Source organism: Python bivittatus, unplaced genomic scaffold (genome assembly GCF_059951505.1).
Source record: "Python bivittatus isolate LINGU-HERP-01145 unplaced genomic scaffold, Pbiv_v1 ctg000440_np1212, whole genome shotgun sequence".
NCBI lineage: Eukaryota > Metazoa > Chordata > Lepidosauria > Squamata > Pythonidae > Python > Python bivittatus.
The window spans coordinates 912,028-930,389 of record NW_028277063.1 but is presented as its reverse complement, the minus strand read 5'-3'; the positions used below and the strand labels follow the sequence as shown (position 1 = coordinate 930,389).

At 42.8% G+C, this 18,362-nt stretch overlaps 1 protein-coding gene across 1 annotated transcript; it reads left to right on the top strand.

Annotated features, from left to right (window-relative positions):
• Window positions 1-615: 615 nt before the first annotated feature.
• On the top strand, window positions 616-17,846 carry STX1B (syntaxin 1B). Its single transcript, XM_088142535.1, has 9 exons — window positions 616-684; window positions 5,634-5,733; window positions 7,113-7,187; window positions 9,793-9,866; window positions 11,312-11,420; window positions 12,843-12,916; window positions 13,905-14,042; window positions 15,820-15,930; window positions 17,657-17,846. The coding sequence occupies exons 1-9, from the start codon at window positions 664-666 to the stop codon at window positions 17,735-17,737; spliced, it is 783 nt and encodes a 260-aa protein (XP_087998661.1). The 5' UTR covers window positions 616-663; the 3' UTR covers window positions 17,738-17,846.
• The last annotated feature ends 516 nt before the right edge of the window (window positions 17,847-18,362 follow it).

The following is an 18,362-nucleotide window of genomic DNA, read 5'->3' as shown; positions in this document are numbered from 1 at the left end:
GAAATTAGGGCTTTTTGTTAGGTGCCTTAGTTATGTTGGGGCAAAAGCTAATTATAATAATATTTTCAGGTCACAGACACTGTAGTGTGATTTCACATGATGTTGTGGGCACTAACATTTTTTGAAAGTAATTCCCGCCTGCCAGGGAATTCCATTTGGTGGGTCCCAGGTGGTGGACCAGATTCTCTGTCATGGCGCCCACCTTGTGGAATCTTCTCCTCCCAGAAATGAAGTGAGCCCTGTCCCTCTTAACATTCTGCAAGTCCCTCAAGACCTGGCTATGTGATCAGGCCTGGGGGTCCCAGGGGACCAGGGAGATTTTGCAATGGCTCCCTTACTACGGTTAACATCATCCTCTGTGTATTTTGTATGGTTTTTATAGTTTTTATAGTTTTAATTATTGTTTTATATGTATTTATTGGTTCTTTTTAATTGAATGCTGTACACCACCCAGAGTCACTCTCTTGTGAGATGGGCGGCCATACAAATATGATCAATCACTGTATATTAATTATATTTTGAAACTGGCAAGGGAGCAAAGGTCAATGTTGCTTTAAAGACAGAGCTCAGTAGATGGTTTAATCTGTATCAATTTTGTCTCTTGGACAGGCCAAAGACAGTGATGATGAGGAAGAGGTGGTACATGTGGATCGAGACCATTTCATGGATGAATTCTTTGAGCAGGTAAGATGAAAGATAGCCCTGAAGGTTTCTGCAAAAAAGATAAGGACTTCAGATTATAAGAACCGAATCAAGATATCCACATTGGGCATTGCAATTCTTTTGTACTTTGTTTTGTTTAGTAAATTTGCCAGAAATGTGTTTTTCCTAACAATAATTAATATTTCAAGAGAATATGAATATCTATCAAATAAATATTTCAGGAGAATATGAATATCTATCTCCTATAATTAATAGCCAGCATTCAAACTATTCACTGCTCGTTCAGTCTTATCAAAAGAAGATGACATTCATTTTACAGTCACAAATATATCTTGGATTTGCATCTCAAGAAAGCAATAGGCAAAGACAAAAATTTGACCAGGTTTGGATTTTAAATTTTAATCGATGGAACTTCCCTGTTCAGATGCAGTCTATTTTTGAACACAGAGGAAGGTAGGCTGTAATGGTTCTAGGCTTCCCAGAACAAAGGCCACTGACTGGGCACCATTACAGATAAAATGCTAGGCTACCTAGATTTTAGTTGAATATTGCAGATCTCTTTTGACCTTCCCATGCTGTTATTTATCATTTATTTGGCTTGTATCAGAGACTGAAGTAGATATGAAGTCCTGCCTCAGACAACAAGTCCTTCTCCTGTCTTCTGAAATGAAACCTGGGTTTGGCCGTACATTTTTCGACTTATCCACATAGTCATAGGGCATAGAATCCTGCCTCTTTAGAAGTGGAAGCCGCACTCTCAGAATCCATAACTTTTGCTCTAGATACCAAATTCTGTACTTGTGGCTTGTGATAGCAAATAAGTGAAATAAATATTATTCTGCTAACTGTGAGCTGGTAGTGCAGCTCATCGCAGAGAGGTGGCGTGTCCTCATCCATGTTTGGTTCAATTTCTAAAGAACCTTCAAGAGCATGAAGTCTCTCTGGTGGTAGCAGCCTACCACTTTCCTTCGTAGGGCTCAGAAGCTGTGCAGGATGCAGCTGAAAGAGTTTTCCTTTATTATGTCAGGGATGATTACCTGACAGTCCTCCGACTGGAACTGGACTGCAAAGCTAGGAGAGGCATCTTTCAGCATGTTTGTTGGATGGAAGCAAGCTGTGTCTTTAAATCCAGGCCAACAGTATTGGCATTTTTTTTTTTAAATCACACACCAATGGATGCCCAGTTTCAAAAACAAATGGGGAATTATAGGTGAGAGAAGCTGAATCCTGCCTGCGGTTCTTTCATTTCCCAAGGCATTTTTCTCTCACCTACTTCCAGGGCAGAGATTGCAAAGAAGTCACCCATGAGGAGGGAACTTCAACCATGACTCATTTCCCTTTACCTGCGTAGCCTTTTGCTCTTAACATTGGACCCACACAGACACTTAAGCACATTTGAGTACTCTCAGTGCAGACACAAATATAATCCAAGCAGCCATTGTGTGTAGCCTGAATATAGGTTTCAGTTGTGAGGGAAGGAAATACTTTTCAAAAATTATATGTGGGTAAAAAGAAGGCAGTTTAATGCATGAGGTGGAGATCCGTATGTCAGATTTTGCAAGATTTGGCATTTTCCACATAGCAACCTATCCCTCTTTCTGCCAGATCTAGCTTTGTTACAGAGGCCCTTAAAGAATTTGGGGTTTGCAAACATGAAAAATAAAATGGTACGAAGAACAGAGAAGTCAGCCCTTCTTGCCTTTTCCATTTCACTCTCCCCACTCTTTCTCAGCAACTGGTTTTGTACAGGGGAGATGGGTGGGTACCAGTGGCCTGAATTAGCTCCTGCTTGAACACGTGCTTGGGCCCTGTGAGAGCATTAAGCCAATCCATACTCAAATGGCAGGCATTTAATAGGCAAGAGCATCTTTTAATGATACTGTACAGCCTCCATAGTGCACAGGTGCTGGAGGTGAAGAAATGCAGGGCTAGGAGCTGTGCAGTCTGTGTTTGGTGGCAGGTCCTGTTCCCAAAGGACATCAGTGATTAAGGCCATTGCTCTACTGTCTGGAGAAATGTTGTTCTTTCTCTGAAATTACATCATAGCGGGCAGCGGGTTGTCGATTGCAGCTGCTGTGAAATCCCAGGAAAATAAGCCTTTGGGTTAAGGAATTGCAGACGGGTGCTACCTTTGCCCTCCTGTGAGAGCCAAAAGCACCTTTTTTACTTTCAAATATTAAACCTCACCCAGCCCTAATACCGGATGAATAGCAGAGAACCAAATTATGAACGGCGTTTCTGAGATTCTCAGAGGTGTTCCATTTTTTAGTTCTCAGGGTGAAACTCTCGAACAGATGCAACTGATGTGTGCTAAAGGGGTTGCAGCATTCCAGGGGGAGTGTTCCTGCACTGAACAAGCTACTGATTCCCCTCATGGGGATTCCCATCAAACTTCTCTCTTTCATTCATTGCCTTTCACTGGCCATTCCTCTGCTCTTGCCCCATTCCAAGAAATCCCAGGGTCTGATGAAATAATAATTGTATAATAAAGTACAATAGAGTGAGCATATAAAATGCCCTGTTTCAGGCAAAAGTAGCTAAAGCAGCTGCATTGTATTTTGATCTGAGAATGTGAATACTCTTGGGCATTTTTGTAATCAATGCCATTTTTAAAATCTGATCTGATTTAGTAAAGCTTACTCAGCAGAGAGTAACTTCTGAACCTTGAGGCCCAAATCATACAGAAAACACTTCCATTAAAATCCAGTAGGAGCTGCCTTCCTAATACAGTTTTCAGTGCAAAAGGGGCGTGAGGGGTGGTAATTATTAAGCCTATAGCTGACTTTCCTTGTGCCTGTTTTTGGACATCAGAGCAGTTCTCTAGCCCTGGATAAGAACCGTTCTAAGAGAAAGTAAAGCTTGCAGGGGGAAACAGTGATGAGATAAGCAATTGACATGGGAAGGTTTCAGGTATGCAAACATTCCCTTTGTTCTGTAAAGACACCCGCTACACTCTTTCTACATAACTGGGACAGACCTGGGTTTAAGCAAACAGGCCTTTCATACGTTGCTCGTGTCAGGATAAGGTATTGAATGCTGATTGGATCCACTATGGTATGTGTTGTGTGTATCATGGAAGGAAGCTCCTGTCAGGGTTGATGTGAAGATTCAGTTGGAGGGTGTTGGCGAAAGACGCTGTGCTGTTACGAGCCGAGGCGGAATGTTTCAGGACCTTGGACAGGGCTTCCTAGAATCAGCTCCCAAACTGGTTCAAGTCCTTTCTGCATCACACTACCCCCTAGTGGTGCGTTAAGGATACTGCTACCATCTAACAGAATAAAACCATTTTTGAACTTTTCAATAATACGAAGAGAATGTGTAAGCATGACGAACAGCTCCAAACTACAGTACCCCAGTTCTAATCAGGACCGCCGCCACCACCGAACATGGGAAGGGGGAAGTTTATAATAGGGATTGATCCTTCTCACCAGAATATTACTTGCAAGGGAATGCAGCCTTCACATTTAACCCCCTCCCCAATTAAATGATCCCTTTTCTTTCCAAATGAAAGAGAAAGGGAAGTACTTTGCAAACCCAAGCAGTTTGTTCATGTGATGCCCACAGAGATGCTCAGGAATGCATACCCTCTCTTGGAAAAATTCTCTTTTAAGTCTAATATTGACGTGGGAAACTAGGAAAAACTGGCTCTTTCCCATCTTACTGGTTTTAATACCTGAGGGGGCTCCAGATGAGGTCCCCCTATTGGACTGGAGCTCACACCTTTGGGGCAATCATAGTGAGCATTCTTCACCAATAAATCCTTGTTCCCAGTTTGCTCTCAACAGTATGTACTGTATTCATGATCACACTGAGGATAAAAACCTTGTCCTATAATCTGCTTTAATAATCCCAATTCTAAATATATACCTGCCCCCCTTCCTGGATGTCATCTTTTGATGACATCAGCAACCGGCATGCTTCAGCCTTCCTGCTTCTGGCTTCCCCAGGGTCCTGCTGCCCACTGTTCTCCTGAAGGAGGCACAGAGGATCAGGATTCTTGTCACAGGGCAGATGGGTTGCTAAGGTTAAGAATAGCTCCTTAGTAAAAGGGCCCTTGCATTCCCAGCATGCACTGGGGAGATTACACTCTCATTCACTCTCATCTGTTTCATAAGGCAGGGAAGGGAGTGTGTGTGTGTTTCTAGCAATGAGTTGAACAGCCTCCATGACTAGTTTCTTTGACTGGGCATTGGAATGTCCTCCATGGAGGGGGAAAAAAAAACTTTGAGCAACTTATTTTAAATAATTACCTAGAAAAGAAATATCCTTCTGTTGTTTTGGCATCACCTCTTATGATCAGTGAAGCAGCACTTTTCTGCAATTTATTCCTTTCTTACCTGTATTGAAATCTTGTTCTTGGTGGGCTACCATCTGAAGGAAAAAGGGAGATACCTTACAATAGTGGGTCCTGCTGCAGAGGAAGGGGGGCAATCTGTCACCCCAACCTGCCACCCTCTAAATGTACTGGAGCAGTTATTTTGAAAATTGCCAACATGGTTGACATCAGGATGGAGAAGGTTGGAATAGAGAATGCCAATGATAGCCTCCAGTTGAATGGGCTGGGGCCATCTTAGTGTTTTCATTTCCTGACTCAGTAGTCAGCCTCAAGGGTCTCCTCTTACCTCGGAATTGGATGACTCTCTGGCTGGATTCACACCCCACTGTATGCCATAATGTAGTCTATTTGGATTTGTCTTAGAGTATTTTGTGAATGCGGCTATTATGGCTCACATCTTATGATTTCTGTCTTTGGGTGCTGTATGAACCCAAGTTTATTGCTTATTGAACAAGCCATTGCTGAATGTACTGTTTGAACCCAGTCTCTAATTGCTTAAAAACCCCAAGGGAACTTGTCACTTATGGACAGTGGCAACTCTGAAAACTTCAGGTTACCATAATGAATACTTCCTGTGGTTTAAAGCAAACCATACAAGAGAGAATTGATACATGCTTCCGTGTATCCTGTCCAGGTAGAGGAAATCCGTGGCTGCATTGAGAAGCTCTCGGAGGATGTGGAGCTGGTGAAGAAGCAGCACAGTGCCATCTTGGCTGCCCCCAACCCAGATGAGAGTGAGTGAAAACATAGACTCAGCCTCTTTAGCGGTACTTGCATACACATCCTCAGCCACTCATACATGTGCATTGGACATGCCCAGTGCTCTCTCGCCAGATCCTGTGGGAGGATGGAGGCATCATTTGTGTGTAGGCCATCATTTCAATCATCTCTCCAGACTGCTAGAAAAGAGGCAGCAAAGGACAACTGAAAGGGATAGAGAGCTAGAGCTGCTCCTGTCCAAGGAAAGACTGCAACGTTTGGGACAGAGGCGGGTAAGGGGAGATGCAATGGAGGAGTATCACATCATGCAGAGTATGGGAAAAAATGCTGGAGAGCTTTTTCTCCTCTTCTTATAAGGCTAGCACTTGGGTCACCCATAGAAGCTACAGGCTGGAGATCTAGAATCAGGAAAAGGGCAGACCTTTGTGTAATAATGCATATACAGTAGGTAGTCCTTGATTAATGACATTTGTTCAGTAACCATTCAAAGTTACGATGGCACTGAACAAGTGGTAATTACAAGCAGTCCATGGAGTTCTGGCTGTCCTAGTACCCCCACAGTCAAGTGATTGCAATCTGGGCATTTGGCAACCAGCTCGCATTTACAACTGTTGCAGCGTTCCACAATCATGTGATCACCATTTGCAGCCTTCCCTGCTGGCTTCCCACAAGCAAAGTCAATGGGGAAGCAGGCAGAGAAGATTGCAAGTTGTTCTGGTAAGTTTCCCTCACTGGCAGCAGCCACTTCAAGCCTTGCTGCTACTGTGCCACAACAGCCCTTCACACACACCCCCACACACACACACCCAGCAGCAGCCACTTACCTGCTCACCAACCTCCTTGTGAGCCAGCTGGGACTTGCAACTTCGTGCCAGCTTCCCCACTGACTTGGTTGTTGCAAGGAGGTCCTCATTTAACAAGCTGCAAGCCTCACTTAACAACAGCCACAGGGACTGCCAGGATTGCTGTCACTAAGTGACGCAGTCATGTGACATTGTGTTTTATGGCCGCATCACTTAGCAACAGAAATTCCGGTCCCAATTACTATCATTAACTGAGGACTACCGGTAGTTAAATTGGGATTCTCTGCCATCAGATGTAGTGATGGCCACCAATTTAGGTGTTTTTAAAAGGAGACTGTTTTAGTAGGTACTCTTGATGGCTGTTTATTACCTCCAGAATCATGGGCAGCATATCTTAAATACCAAGTTCTGGGGAGTGCCAAGGAAAGAGGGGATACCTCTCCAAACCAGGTTTCTGAGTTTCTTGAATGCATCTGACTGCCCCCTGTGGGACACAGAATGCTGAATTAGATGTGCTCTTGACCTGACCCAGCACAGCTGTTCTTTGGTTTGTAAGCTTTGGTGCCCCTTTTTTGCTGTTCATCTTGCAGAAACCAAGCAGGAATTGGAGGACCTCACAGCTGACATCAAGAAGACTGCCAACAAGGTGCGCTCCAAGTTAAAAGGTAAGAGTTGGAGCTGCAGCTTTATGGTTTGTCCCTTTTTGTTACCATAACACATACCTTTATAGGGCTTTCAGTGAAGCGCGCCACTTACAGTATCATAGTGATCCTTAAAATTACCTTGTAAGGTAAACCACTATTACTCCTGCCTTGAATTGTTGCAAAGAAAACTACACAGATGTGTTAGTGAAGTCACAAGGAACTGAATTCAACCTTTTCATAGTTATCTCTGGATTGAGAAGTCACAAAGAGAGAGAGTGGCATTTATCTAAGGGCCAATTCATATATTCGTGACTTTGAAAGAATTTGAACCAGCAATTTCTCAGTCATTGCTGATTCTTTGAAGTATTAAAACCATGTGGGTTGTATAGAGTAGCATGGATACTCTGGAGGTTAATGGGAAGCTGGAGTGCGTAAGATTTAGCTGGTGCAAACAAACGATGCTTTTTTCATGGGGAGAATGAGTTTCCATGGTGGAATGCAAAACTCATGGCTATTCTCTCTCTTTTTAAAATAATTTTTATTAAAGAAGTTTTCAACAGAATAAAACAAATACAGATTTTGAATTGAAGAGAAAAAGAATAGAAAAAAGTAGTAAGAAAGTGAAAAAGAAAGAAAGGAATAGAAAAGAAAGAAAAAGAAAAAAGTAGTAAAGAAGTGGATTCTGATCTTAACAATTATAAGCACATTTATATTTTACCCGTTCTCTCTAAGGTTACATCATAATTTCCTTCTTTCCATAATCTACCCTTTCTAATCATCAACTCATTGCTATTCTCTTGGAGTATATTTATTATCTGCTCAACAAAGCCCTGGTGATATGCCTCTCTCTGAGGTCTCTGGTAAAATAGCAGCATTGCTTGGAGTAACAGAGATAAATTTTGCCTCCAGCTTGATGTATGATTCCACCCCTTAACAATTGGATTCAGCTAGTCCTCAGGTTAAGACCACTCATTCAGCAATTGTTCAAAGTTATGACAGCGCTGAACAAGGGGGATTTATGACTGGTCCGCGAAGTTGCAGCTGTCGCAGCATCCCCGTGGTCACGTGATCACATCGGGCGCTTGCCAACCGGCCTGGGATTATGACTGTTGCAGTGCCCTGCGATCATTTGATCACCTTTTGTGACCTTCCCTGCTGGATTCCCACAAGCAAAGTCAATGGGGAAGCTGGCACGAGGTTGCAACTTGCTCCCACTCCTGCCACTTTTTTGCCTGCCCACAAGCACCCACCTGCCGACTTGCCCACACTCCATAGCACCTGGCCGCAACACCTGTCCACTTGCCTGTGGTCCATAGCACTTGCCTGTGGCATCTGCATACCTGCCCACACTCCATGGCACCTGCCCATGGCCCCTGTGAGCACCTGCCCATGCTCCATAGCATAACCTCATCACTTAGCGACAGAAATTCCAGTCCCAATTGCCATCGTAACGCAAGGACTACCTGTACACATTTCACTTTCTCCCACACACATACTTGCCCATTTAATTAGTTTGTTAGGTTTGTATATTGCTTTTCCTCCAGAGCTCAGGATAACATATGTTGTACTCCTTCCTCCAATTTTTATTCCCACAAGTTGCGGAAGGCTGCCCTGAGAGATGATGACTGGCCCAAAGTCAGTCCAAAGCTTAGTTTGTATTTGAATCTGGACTTTTGTGGTCATAGTCCAGCATCTTTCATCCAGGCTTTGGCAAGGAAGAGTGAGACCCCTCACTTCATCATGCTTGCCATCTTTTATCTTTATCTTTTATGTTTTATTGATTTGATTGTAATTTCTTTGATTGTTGTGAGCCACCTGGAGTCATTGAGAGTCTGACAGCATACAAGTTTAATAAATTATTATTTAATTATTTAATTAATTAATTAATTAATAACCCTAACTGCAACACCATACTGGCTCTTGAGTTACAAATGTAAGATATTTTGCGAAGCTTCAGCTATAGTAACAAAACAAAGGATGATTGATCCTCAGTCGAAGCCTAAACTTGACCTAAAAACTTTCATGGCTCTGTCCATGAAGGGATCAGATGGGTGGAAACACTCTAAACTGCAGGAGGATACCCTAGTGTACAGAGTAAGGAAGGTGACCTTGACAGAGATATGTAGGCTCCATTACCTAGGCAAAGGGGGCTAAAGCATTTTTAGGTTCAGAACATTCAGATAACTTTGAGAAAAGACTCAGACACCTCCCTAAATCACTGCACTATAAAGAGGAGGTACAATACAAACAGAACTTGCAAGATTCTGTTATTCTAGCCCAGCCTTTCTCAACCTTGGCAGGTTGAAGATGTGTGGACTTCAACTCCCAGAGTTCCCCAGCCAGCATGCTGGCTGGGGAATTCTGGGAATTGAAATCCATTCATCTTCAAGCCACCAAGATTGAGAAACATGGTTCTAGCCAATCTCAATAAAAGTAGTTTTAGACATCCTGTGGAGTTGATTTCATGGTCTGGTCTACTAGTGGGGCTGACACTAGCCTGGGGAACTTCATCTGTAGCCCACCAGTTCACCCTTAAGGGCAGCAATTCAGAAGTCTCATGTACTAACTCACTAGTTTCTCATTTCTGTACTACAGCTCTGATTTCTCAACTATTTTCTTTTTCCAGCGATTGAGCAGGGAATTGAGCAGGAAGAGGTACAGAACCGATCCTCAGCTGACTTGAGAATCCGGAAAACACAGGTACTCTTCCTTGGTTCTCATATGAGAGCTTTTTTCCCTTTGTGTTGTTTTCTTCATTTTCCAGTGTTCTGAAGTCTTTTGGTTTTTCCCAAAATCTTGTGATATGAACCAAATATTAATTTTTTAATTAGGACTTAAGGATTATATATGGTCCTATTTTTCTTTCAAAACAACTTCTGAATTGGGCAGAGTTATTTTAAAGAATATTGACATGAGGCACTGATTGCAGAAGGAAGGCAATGGAGGTATAGTATAAAGAGGGTGGCCCATCAACAACCATGTTGTGACTTCCAGGACCTGCCAGAGTCCCTCCATCCTGAAAAAAAAGGCTATTTATTTATGAATTGCTTAGATCGTTTTAGGGCACCAAGCCCCATATAAGCTGAAGGTATCCATTTTACCCCTTACAACCCCTGAATCAGGGCCAATTGCAGATCGGGCCTTGCCTCCTTTAGATGTATGACTCTTGACATGCTGGGTGAAGACAAGCGTGATCCTCAGGCCAACAGAAGTTGGGAATCCTTTGTTAGAAAGGACATGGTCTATACTGCAACTTTGATACTCTTTTACCATCTCTTCTGCTGAACTCATGACCCCAACTACAGCTGTCCCCCAATTAACGGCCAAAGTTAATTCCTTGAGCTGATGACTGTTCTCAATAAATCAAGCTTTTTATACTTTTTCATCTGATTATTTTAGCATTCTAAATTTCCATGATTTTGAATAATACCCCCATAGCATGTTCTTCAAAGGTGCACAATGCTTTCTTTTGTTCCACACTTAAATCAGCAGCTGCCTATGAGAAAGAAAAATAACAATATTTTGGTGTTTTTTTTCAGCGACACCCATGTGAGCTCCAAGTTACGATGCAGTTTACCAGCTGCATTTTTAATAATTTTTAAAAAAATGCAGGCATGTTACTAAGATCTTCAGCAACAACAGCTGCTAATCAGCTGTTCTAGCCAATCTATTTAACACTGAAACTGCAATCTCACCCATGTGGTCTCCTTCTCCTTCCCCCCACTTTATGGAAGTCTTTCTTTTTTCTGGCAGGAATCTTCTCCTTCTCTTTAGAAATTACTTGATCTGTGTGTGGGTTTGGTTTTGGTTGTTTTTTTTTGCAGTCACTGCCTTTGCTTAGCTAAGACCAATTTCCATGCTTAAGCCCCATTCCCTCTCCTCCCTTAAACTCTGTAAATGCAACAAGTTCTCAAACTAAGATATATTTTTTTTAATCTGAAAAAAATCTGATTACAGGACTACTGATTTACACCTCTGACCACGCTCTGGGGCTTATAATTTGATTCAAAAGGATTTACAATAGAAACCCCCATTCCAAGCCTTTGATTCCAGAGAGAGAAGCTTTTTAACCTTCTGCAGGGCTATATAGCATGTGTATATGCTGTCCTTTGCCTCTGTGACCCTCTCCTCATTTTGTTGACTAGCATTCAACCCTATCTCGCAAGTTTGTGGAGGTGATGACGGAATACAACACAACTCAGTCTAAATATCGAGATCGATGCAAAGACCGTATCCAGAGGCAGCTGGAGATAAGTATGTCTGTTTACCTTTCTAAGCGTTTGGCTAAAAAAGGACCCTAACGTGGTGCCTTTAAAAAACAAACCAATCCCTCATTCTGTTTCTAGCTGGTAAAATATTAAATGCATTCCCCCGGAAGAGATGGATCATGTGGCTTGGAATGGGAGGGGGACCTATGTGACGTTAGCTGTAAGTAAGATGAGAGCAGCACATGAGCAAGTGCAGAGAGGAGCTTTCCTATTGCCACAAAATTCCTGTAGTTCCTGAACATTTGAGCTTTTAAGGCACACGGATTCAATCACCAGCTTGGCATGAATGCTGCCCTGGCTGTCACCCCCACCAAGCCATCCTTGGCGGGACTTTGTTGCTGGTGTTTATTGAAAGAGCATTTTTTCTGCCTTCTTTCTTTGGAGGGTCTCCCTTTGTGTATGAGTGGGGAGGGGCTGCTGCCGGATTAGACAAGGCATCACCGTTTTGAAAAGCTTGGTGCTCCTATCCAATAGCCATATAATTCCAGCATTTCCTTTGCACTATAGAAGAAGCAATCAGCAATTGAGGCAGATTGATTGATTGAATTATTTATTTATGGGCTTATATGCCACCCCAGTCAAAAACAAACTCTGAGCAGCTTACATTCCCTGCTAACAAGAGAATTAGAATACTTTACTATTGTAGAAACAGGAAGAAGTAACAATATAAAACAAACAACAGCACCAGGAGGAAGGAAGGAAGGAAGGAAGGAAGGAAGGAAGGAAGGAAGGAAGGAAGGAAGGAAGGAAGGAAGGAAGGAAGGAAGGAAGAAAGAAAGAAAGAAAGAAAGAAAGAAAGAAAGAAAGAAAGAAAGAAAGAAAGAAAGAAAGAAAGAAAGAAAGAAAGAAAACATGAATTAATCTCCAGATTAGACAAGCAAGCAGTGTGTGACATTTTGACCTCCCGGGCATGTTTAAAAAACCAGCTTTTGATGGCCTTTCTGAAACCCAGTCGACTAGAGGCCATCTAGATCTCAGAAGGAATGCTGTTCCAAAGAAGGTGGACAGCAGTTGAAAATGCCCCCCTCCCAGGCCCTGCAGCTGGTAGGATCTAAGCGAAGGGACCTAAAGTGGGCCCTTTCTGCAAGATCTCCCAGGTCAGGCAGAATAAATTAGGAAAAGGTGATCCAAAAGAGATCAGGCTCCTAGGCCAATTCATAGCAGTATCGTTGTCCCTTGTACTAGCCATTGATGGGAAACTCCCTTTTAGAAACAAGGATTGTAAAGATCTAAGGTTTAGAAACAAGTAGAATGAAACACAAATACAGGCATTTCCTCCTTAACCATAGGGGGAGACAAGGCAACTTGGGAATTAGCCTAGAAGCCGAACTGGATCCTGGGCAGCAGTAAGAGGTGCTATATCACACCATGCAGCTGTTCTTCATGGCTCTGATTTTCCTTCTTGCAGCTGGCAGGACAACAACCAATGAAGAGTTAGAAGACATGCTAGAGAGTGGCAAGTTGGCGATTTTCACTGACGATGTATGTATCCAGGGCCTTAGTTGGCTCCCATGTCCTCTTGGGGTTAGCAGCACAGGTAGAATGCAGCTTGGAAAGCATGTGGAGTTGCTGAGCATTTCAAGGATGGGTTTCCTGTGATTGAAAGGTGGCTGCAATAGCAAGGTCTCAAAGAATGTGTAGATGCTATGAATAAGGATGTAAGAATAGCTCTGCTGGATCAGGTCAAGGCCCCTCATAGCCCAGTATTTTGTTTCTGCCAGTAGCCAACCATAGGTCTTTCTGGGGTCCTCACAAGCAGGAGATGGAGACATCTCCTCTCCCACCTTCTCCCCTGCAACTGCCATTTGGAGGCATAGTGCCCCTAATCCAGGGGTAGCATTAAATCTCCAAAACCAACAGCCCTTCACTGACCTTTTCTCCATGAGTTTATCCAGTCCTCTTTGAAAGCCGCCCAAATTTGTGGCCTTCACCATGTCTTCTGGTAATGACTCCCACAGGCAAATTACAGGCTGTGTGAAGAAGTGCTTTCTCCTTGTCGGTTCTGTCCACTCATGCTCCTTGGATGACCCCTGTTCTTTGTGTCTGAGGGATGGAAAGAAACCTTTTCCCTGACCACTTTCTCCATCTGATTTGGTGGTTGGAATCCAGTTGCCAGAATCCAAGGAAGCGAGGGAGATCTGGGGGAAGGGAGCAGGGCAGAGATATCCTGTCATTCAGCTACTGGAATGCTCTTATAATAGCATTTTACTGCCTCTCCCCATAGCCATAGCATAAGCAACTTGCTAATCCTTTCTCTTTAAAGCTGTAATTCCCACCTTTAGCTATTTGTAAAAGACACATGTAGTTCTGAACTGGTTCTGTGTCCATGTCAGCTTTCATTGTTCCAAATTGCTGGATGAAGGATGGGCAGATAGAGAGGGTGGTAGGGTGGGGTAGTTGCTGGATTGTTGCTCAGTGCTAGATACTCTCCTCCCTTCTAATCATGTCCACACGATGTGGCTTTCTTCAGATCAAAATGGACTCACAGATGACAAAGCAGGCCCTGAACGAGATCGAAACCCGGCACAACGAGATAATCAAACTGGAAACCAGCATTCGGGAGCTCCATGACATGTTTGTGGACATGGCTATGTTGGTCGAGAGTCAGGTATGGAAGGCAAATGCTGCTGGCAGATGGAGCTTGATGGCAATGTCAGGCTACCTTTCAAGACAGTCTGGACTTTTCAATTTGTTCAGAGGCAGCTGCAAAATGGGGAACAGAGAGCAGAACAAGAGATAAAACCAAACAGTTTCAGAAGCATTCCAAGGGTTCTCTGGTCACTTCTGGTCTCCTAAATACCAGGTTATTCCTTTAAAGTCCTGCGCAATATTGTACCCAGATATCTGCGGGCCAGCACCGAGCTCTGCTTCTCAGGCTGATGCCCCATCTTAGAAGTCAGGTGTTGGCAAATGGCAGGACAGTTTTTGTCATTGATGGTACCCACCAGTGACTTTGGTTTGGCACCAGACAAAAAACCAAAATGATCATCTTTACATTTTTTTATACTTTAAAGAGCCACGGTTCTTTCACTTTACTTAATGTTAACTTTAAAAATTAGATTATGTTAAAGAGCTCTTTAAAGCAGTGTTTCTCAACCTTGACAAGTCTAAAATATGTGGACTTCAACTCCCAGAATTCCCCAGCCAGCCATGCTGGCTGGGGAATTCTGGGAGTTGAAGTCCACACATTTTAGAGTTGTCAAGGTTGAGAAACACTGCTTTAAAGTATTGCTTCTTAAAAATCATTTTAACACTTTTAAAGTACTGTTTTTATTTATTTGGATTCTTTCTTGTCCTGTGCTATTATTTTATTTAATTTTGTCGTTTTGTAATCTAAGTCACACATGTATTTTTAATTGTGTGCCTTTTGGTAAGCTGTTCCAGGAATGTAGGATACCTATTTCAAATCATATGTGTGAGGGATTGATACATTGACCACCCACACTCCTGTGGCCAATTCCCACTTCTAAGGGGAGGCAGTTTGCAAAAATTGCTGGTCCTTAGGTATCCAAGATAGTATTATCTGTGGGCAAGGGGTATTATTAGCAGGTTTGGAAGCACCCAAAAGTTTGTAGAAGTACAAGAAAGATTTGGAAACAGGCCCAGAAAAGCATACATAGAGTTCAGTGAGGAGTAAGTGTGGTAGATGGGTACAGAATAAGTTGCCGCTGGTGGAGTGGGGAAAACAAGAGTGACAGGGAATAGATTGGAAGATCTTGAAAAGATATACAGGACAACATTAATTTGCAGATTCCTGGCACAAATGATGAAATAAACAAAGAAAATGGAGTCACTGGGGACTGTAGTCATCCCTCCTCCCCGGCCCCTGTCAGCCAAAACCAGTGCAGAAAAATTTCACTGTGGACTTGTGGTTTGGAGTCATAACCATCAACCTCTCTTAATTTCCCAGAATGCAATACTTCCTGGAAGCAATGCTCCTGTCTCTCTCTCTCTCTTCCCCCCACATGCCCATACATGCTGGAAAGCTCTGCCCTCAATTCTCTGATGAGTGGGGAGGTCTGCAACTAGTCAGTGGTGAGAAGAAAAATCCAGAGTAAGCTTTGAAAATAAAATTTAAAAAAAACAGAGAGAAAGAGTGCCATGTTCCAGCACATAACGCTTCTGTCCCTTTGGGTTCAAATTAACGTGTGTGAAGCAAAGCCATTAAGTCAGCGTAATGAATGAACTCTATAGAAAGGATTGGACTTCCATGTTCTGATTCCCAGTTGGCTGTCAAGGTTAGGGATGGTTTGGGGCCAGTCTTTAATCTTAATGTCTTTAAGATTACGTTCTGAGGGCTGTTGCTATACTTGTTGAGGATATCAACCCATCCTGACTTGAGAGTACTACTGGCATGACCTGGACCCCTTTTTCCTTTGTTTCAGGGTGAGATGATTGACCGCATCGAGTACAATGTTGAGCACTCTGTGGATTATGTGGAAAGAGCCGTCTCTGACACCAAGAAAGCTGTAAAATACCAGAGCAAGGCTCGAAGGGTGAGTGAGTGGAACTGGTTATCAAAAGAAGACAGGGAGGGAGATTGATTAGGCAGAAAAGGGGACCACAAGAAAATAACCATCAATGGTACTTTCACTTAAGAAGCTGTGATCTTAAGATAAGGCCTGTGAGAGGGCTAAAAGATTAAGGAAAGAGCAGAAGCAAAAAAAAAAAAAAGGCCAAGGAAACAGAAAGGAGGAAAAATATGGTGAGAAACAAAGAAACTTGGACTGTAATCCAACGGACCTCGGTATGGAATATGTACAGGGGGGAATATTCACTTTTTATATCTTGGGCATGAATTGTTCTGTAGAGTCAGGCCTCTAGATCACTAAGCAAAGCAAGGTGGGGGAGAAGGAGAAGGGGTTGGTCTGTTGTGTGCTTATTGAGCCATTTTTAAACCATGAGTTGTAGCTGATACAATACAAGCCAGGAATCTGCTGAAGTGAAGTGTTTTCGGGTTTATTCTTATTTCTGGCTATTTAGGAGCAGGGAGAGGAAAGGGTACATACTTGTTCATGTAGACCGCTCCCCCAATTTGCCCCAGCTGATGTCTTCCAGATGTGTAAGAACAGTTCTTACAACCGGCAATGCTAACTTGACATTCTGGGAGGTGTCGTTCTAACACATCTGGAGGATAACCCATCTGGAGGATACCAGTTGGGGAAAGGCTGTATTAAACCATATTTTAATGTTATTGTGAACAGAACAGCCTTGTTTGTATGACATGCTTAAATGAGTCAAGATATGAGTATGTTGTATAAATGGCTAAACACAGTCAGTGGTAGGATTAGAGTTAGTTTTAACCCTAAACAACCTTGGATAGTTTTCTCTAAACTAACTTCCCTGGTTAGTCATACTGTGCAAACAGGCAGAAGAGGATTAACAAAACTGTGCTGCTCTAGGAATCTGTATTTCTGTTTATAACCCCCTCCTTGCAGACCCAAGGGGGAAATGTGTAGAAGGTAGGTGAGGTGCATAGCCTCCTCCAACTCCATCCATGGTGGGGTCAACCCTGATTGGGTCATCATGGATTTTAAATTATTCTCTTAATTTTTTTTTTAGTATAAAAAGAGATTCAGGAAGTAAAGGTCTCCCAGTCATTTTTGCAAGACTTGGGAAGTCATCAAAGATGACCCTTCTTCATTTGGCTGCCATTTATGATCATCCACTGCTAGAGTAGAATCCTAGAATCATGGGGTTGGAGGCAACCTTGGAGGTAAATGGTCCTGTTCAGGGTAGGAATCCACTGACATCCCACCCAAATGGCTGTTCAACCTTTATTTGAAAACCTCCAGTGATGTTGCCACCATGGCTCTAGGAGGCAGGCTATTCCATAGCTTAATAGCTCTCATGGTCAGGAAATTCTTCCTTATTTTGAATTTAGATCTCTCTCTGTAAAATTTCCTGTCATAGGTTCTTGACCTACCCTCAGGCACTATGGAGAATAAATGTCCATGTGGGTTTTCCTCCTATGGCTACCAGGTTACTTGTGTTGTGTGAACCCAGCCAACCTGCATGCTTGAATGGTGCCTCTGTCATAGTAACATGATGGAACACCTTTCTGAGCACCAGTCTTCATATATTTTATCCAAAGGCTTGGGTGTAGCAAACCATTACTAATACTTCTTTGTCTTTTTTCCCCTTTCTCTCTCTCTCTTTCTGTCTCTCTCCTTCTGTTCTCTTTTCTCTGTCTTGCTCCATGGATTTTCTTGGGTAATGTAGAAGAAAATAATGATTATAATTTGTTGTGTGGTTCTTGGTATAGTACTGGCCTCCTCCATCGGGGGCACACTTGGGTTGTAAATTAAAGCAAAAAAATAATATTAATAATAATATAATAATAATTTAAAAATTGTACATGCAGTGGATATAACAGCACATGTTCCAGCTACCTATAGATAAAAACAACTTTATTGGGTCAGCAAATCTAAGTTTGTTGTTCGGCATCCATCTCTTCATCCATTTTTACTCATTTGCTAGGCACCAGGGTACCACCCAGAATATTCAAATATTCTGGGCCTCATCCAGGGGCCTTGTCGTCACGCTGTCCTTCCCACGGCACCATGGTCCAAACTGTGTGATTCCTGCCTGCCCCACAGATTTTTCTCCCCTTTCATCTCAGCGGTTAACCCTGTGGGAAGGAATGGCTCATGGTCTTCTTTTCCTGCTTGGGAGAGAGCATAGCCATGGATCGAGCATTCATCTTTGTCAGGCCATCGTTGACAATGCACAGATGTAGGAGAAAACATGAAATACTTTAGTACTCACACTAGTATATTAAGCACTACCTTCAGGCCACAGTCTAGTACATTTTTTCCCCATTGTTGAACGTCACACAGCAATAGCGAGTGCTCAGATCACCAGTCCTTGCTGAGGGAAAGGAAAGGTTTATACATACCATAAGCAAATGCTGATCTTTCTCTTTTCC

What these genes read in the sequence shown, in the direction of transcription:
- STX1B (XM_088142535.1), top strand. Translation starts at nt 664, where the DNA reads ATGGATGAATTCTTTGAGCAG. An exon ending in TGCCCCCAACCCAGATGAGA is followed by an intron (nt 5,734 to 7,112) that starts GTGAGTGAAAAC and finishes TTCATCTTGCAG; the next exon opens with AAACCAAGCAGGAATTGGAG. An exon ending in TGAGAATCCGGAAAACACAG is followed by an intron (nt 9,867 to 11,311) that starts GTACTCTTCCTT and finishes TTTGTTGACTAG; the next exon opens with CATTCAACCCTATCTCGCAA.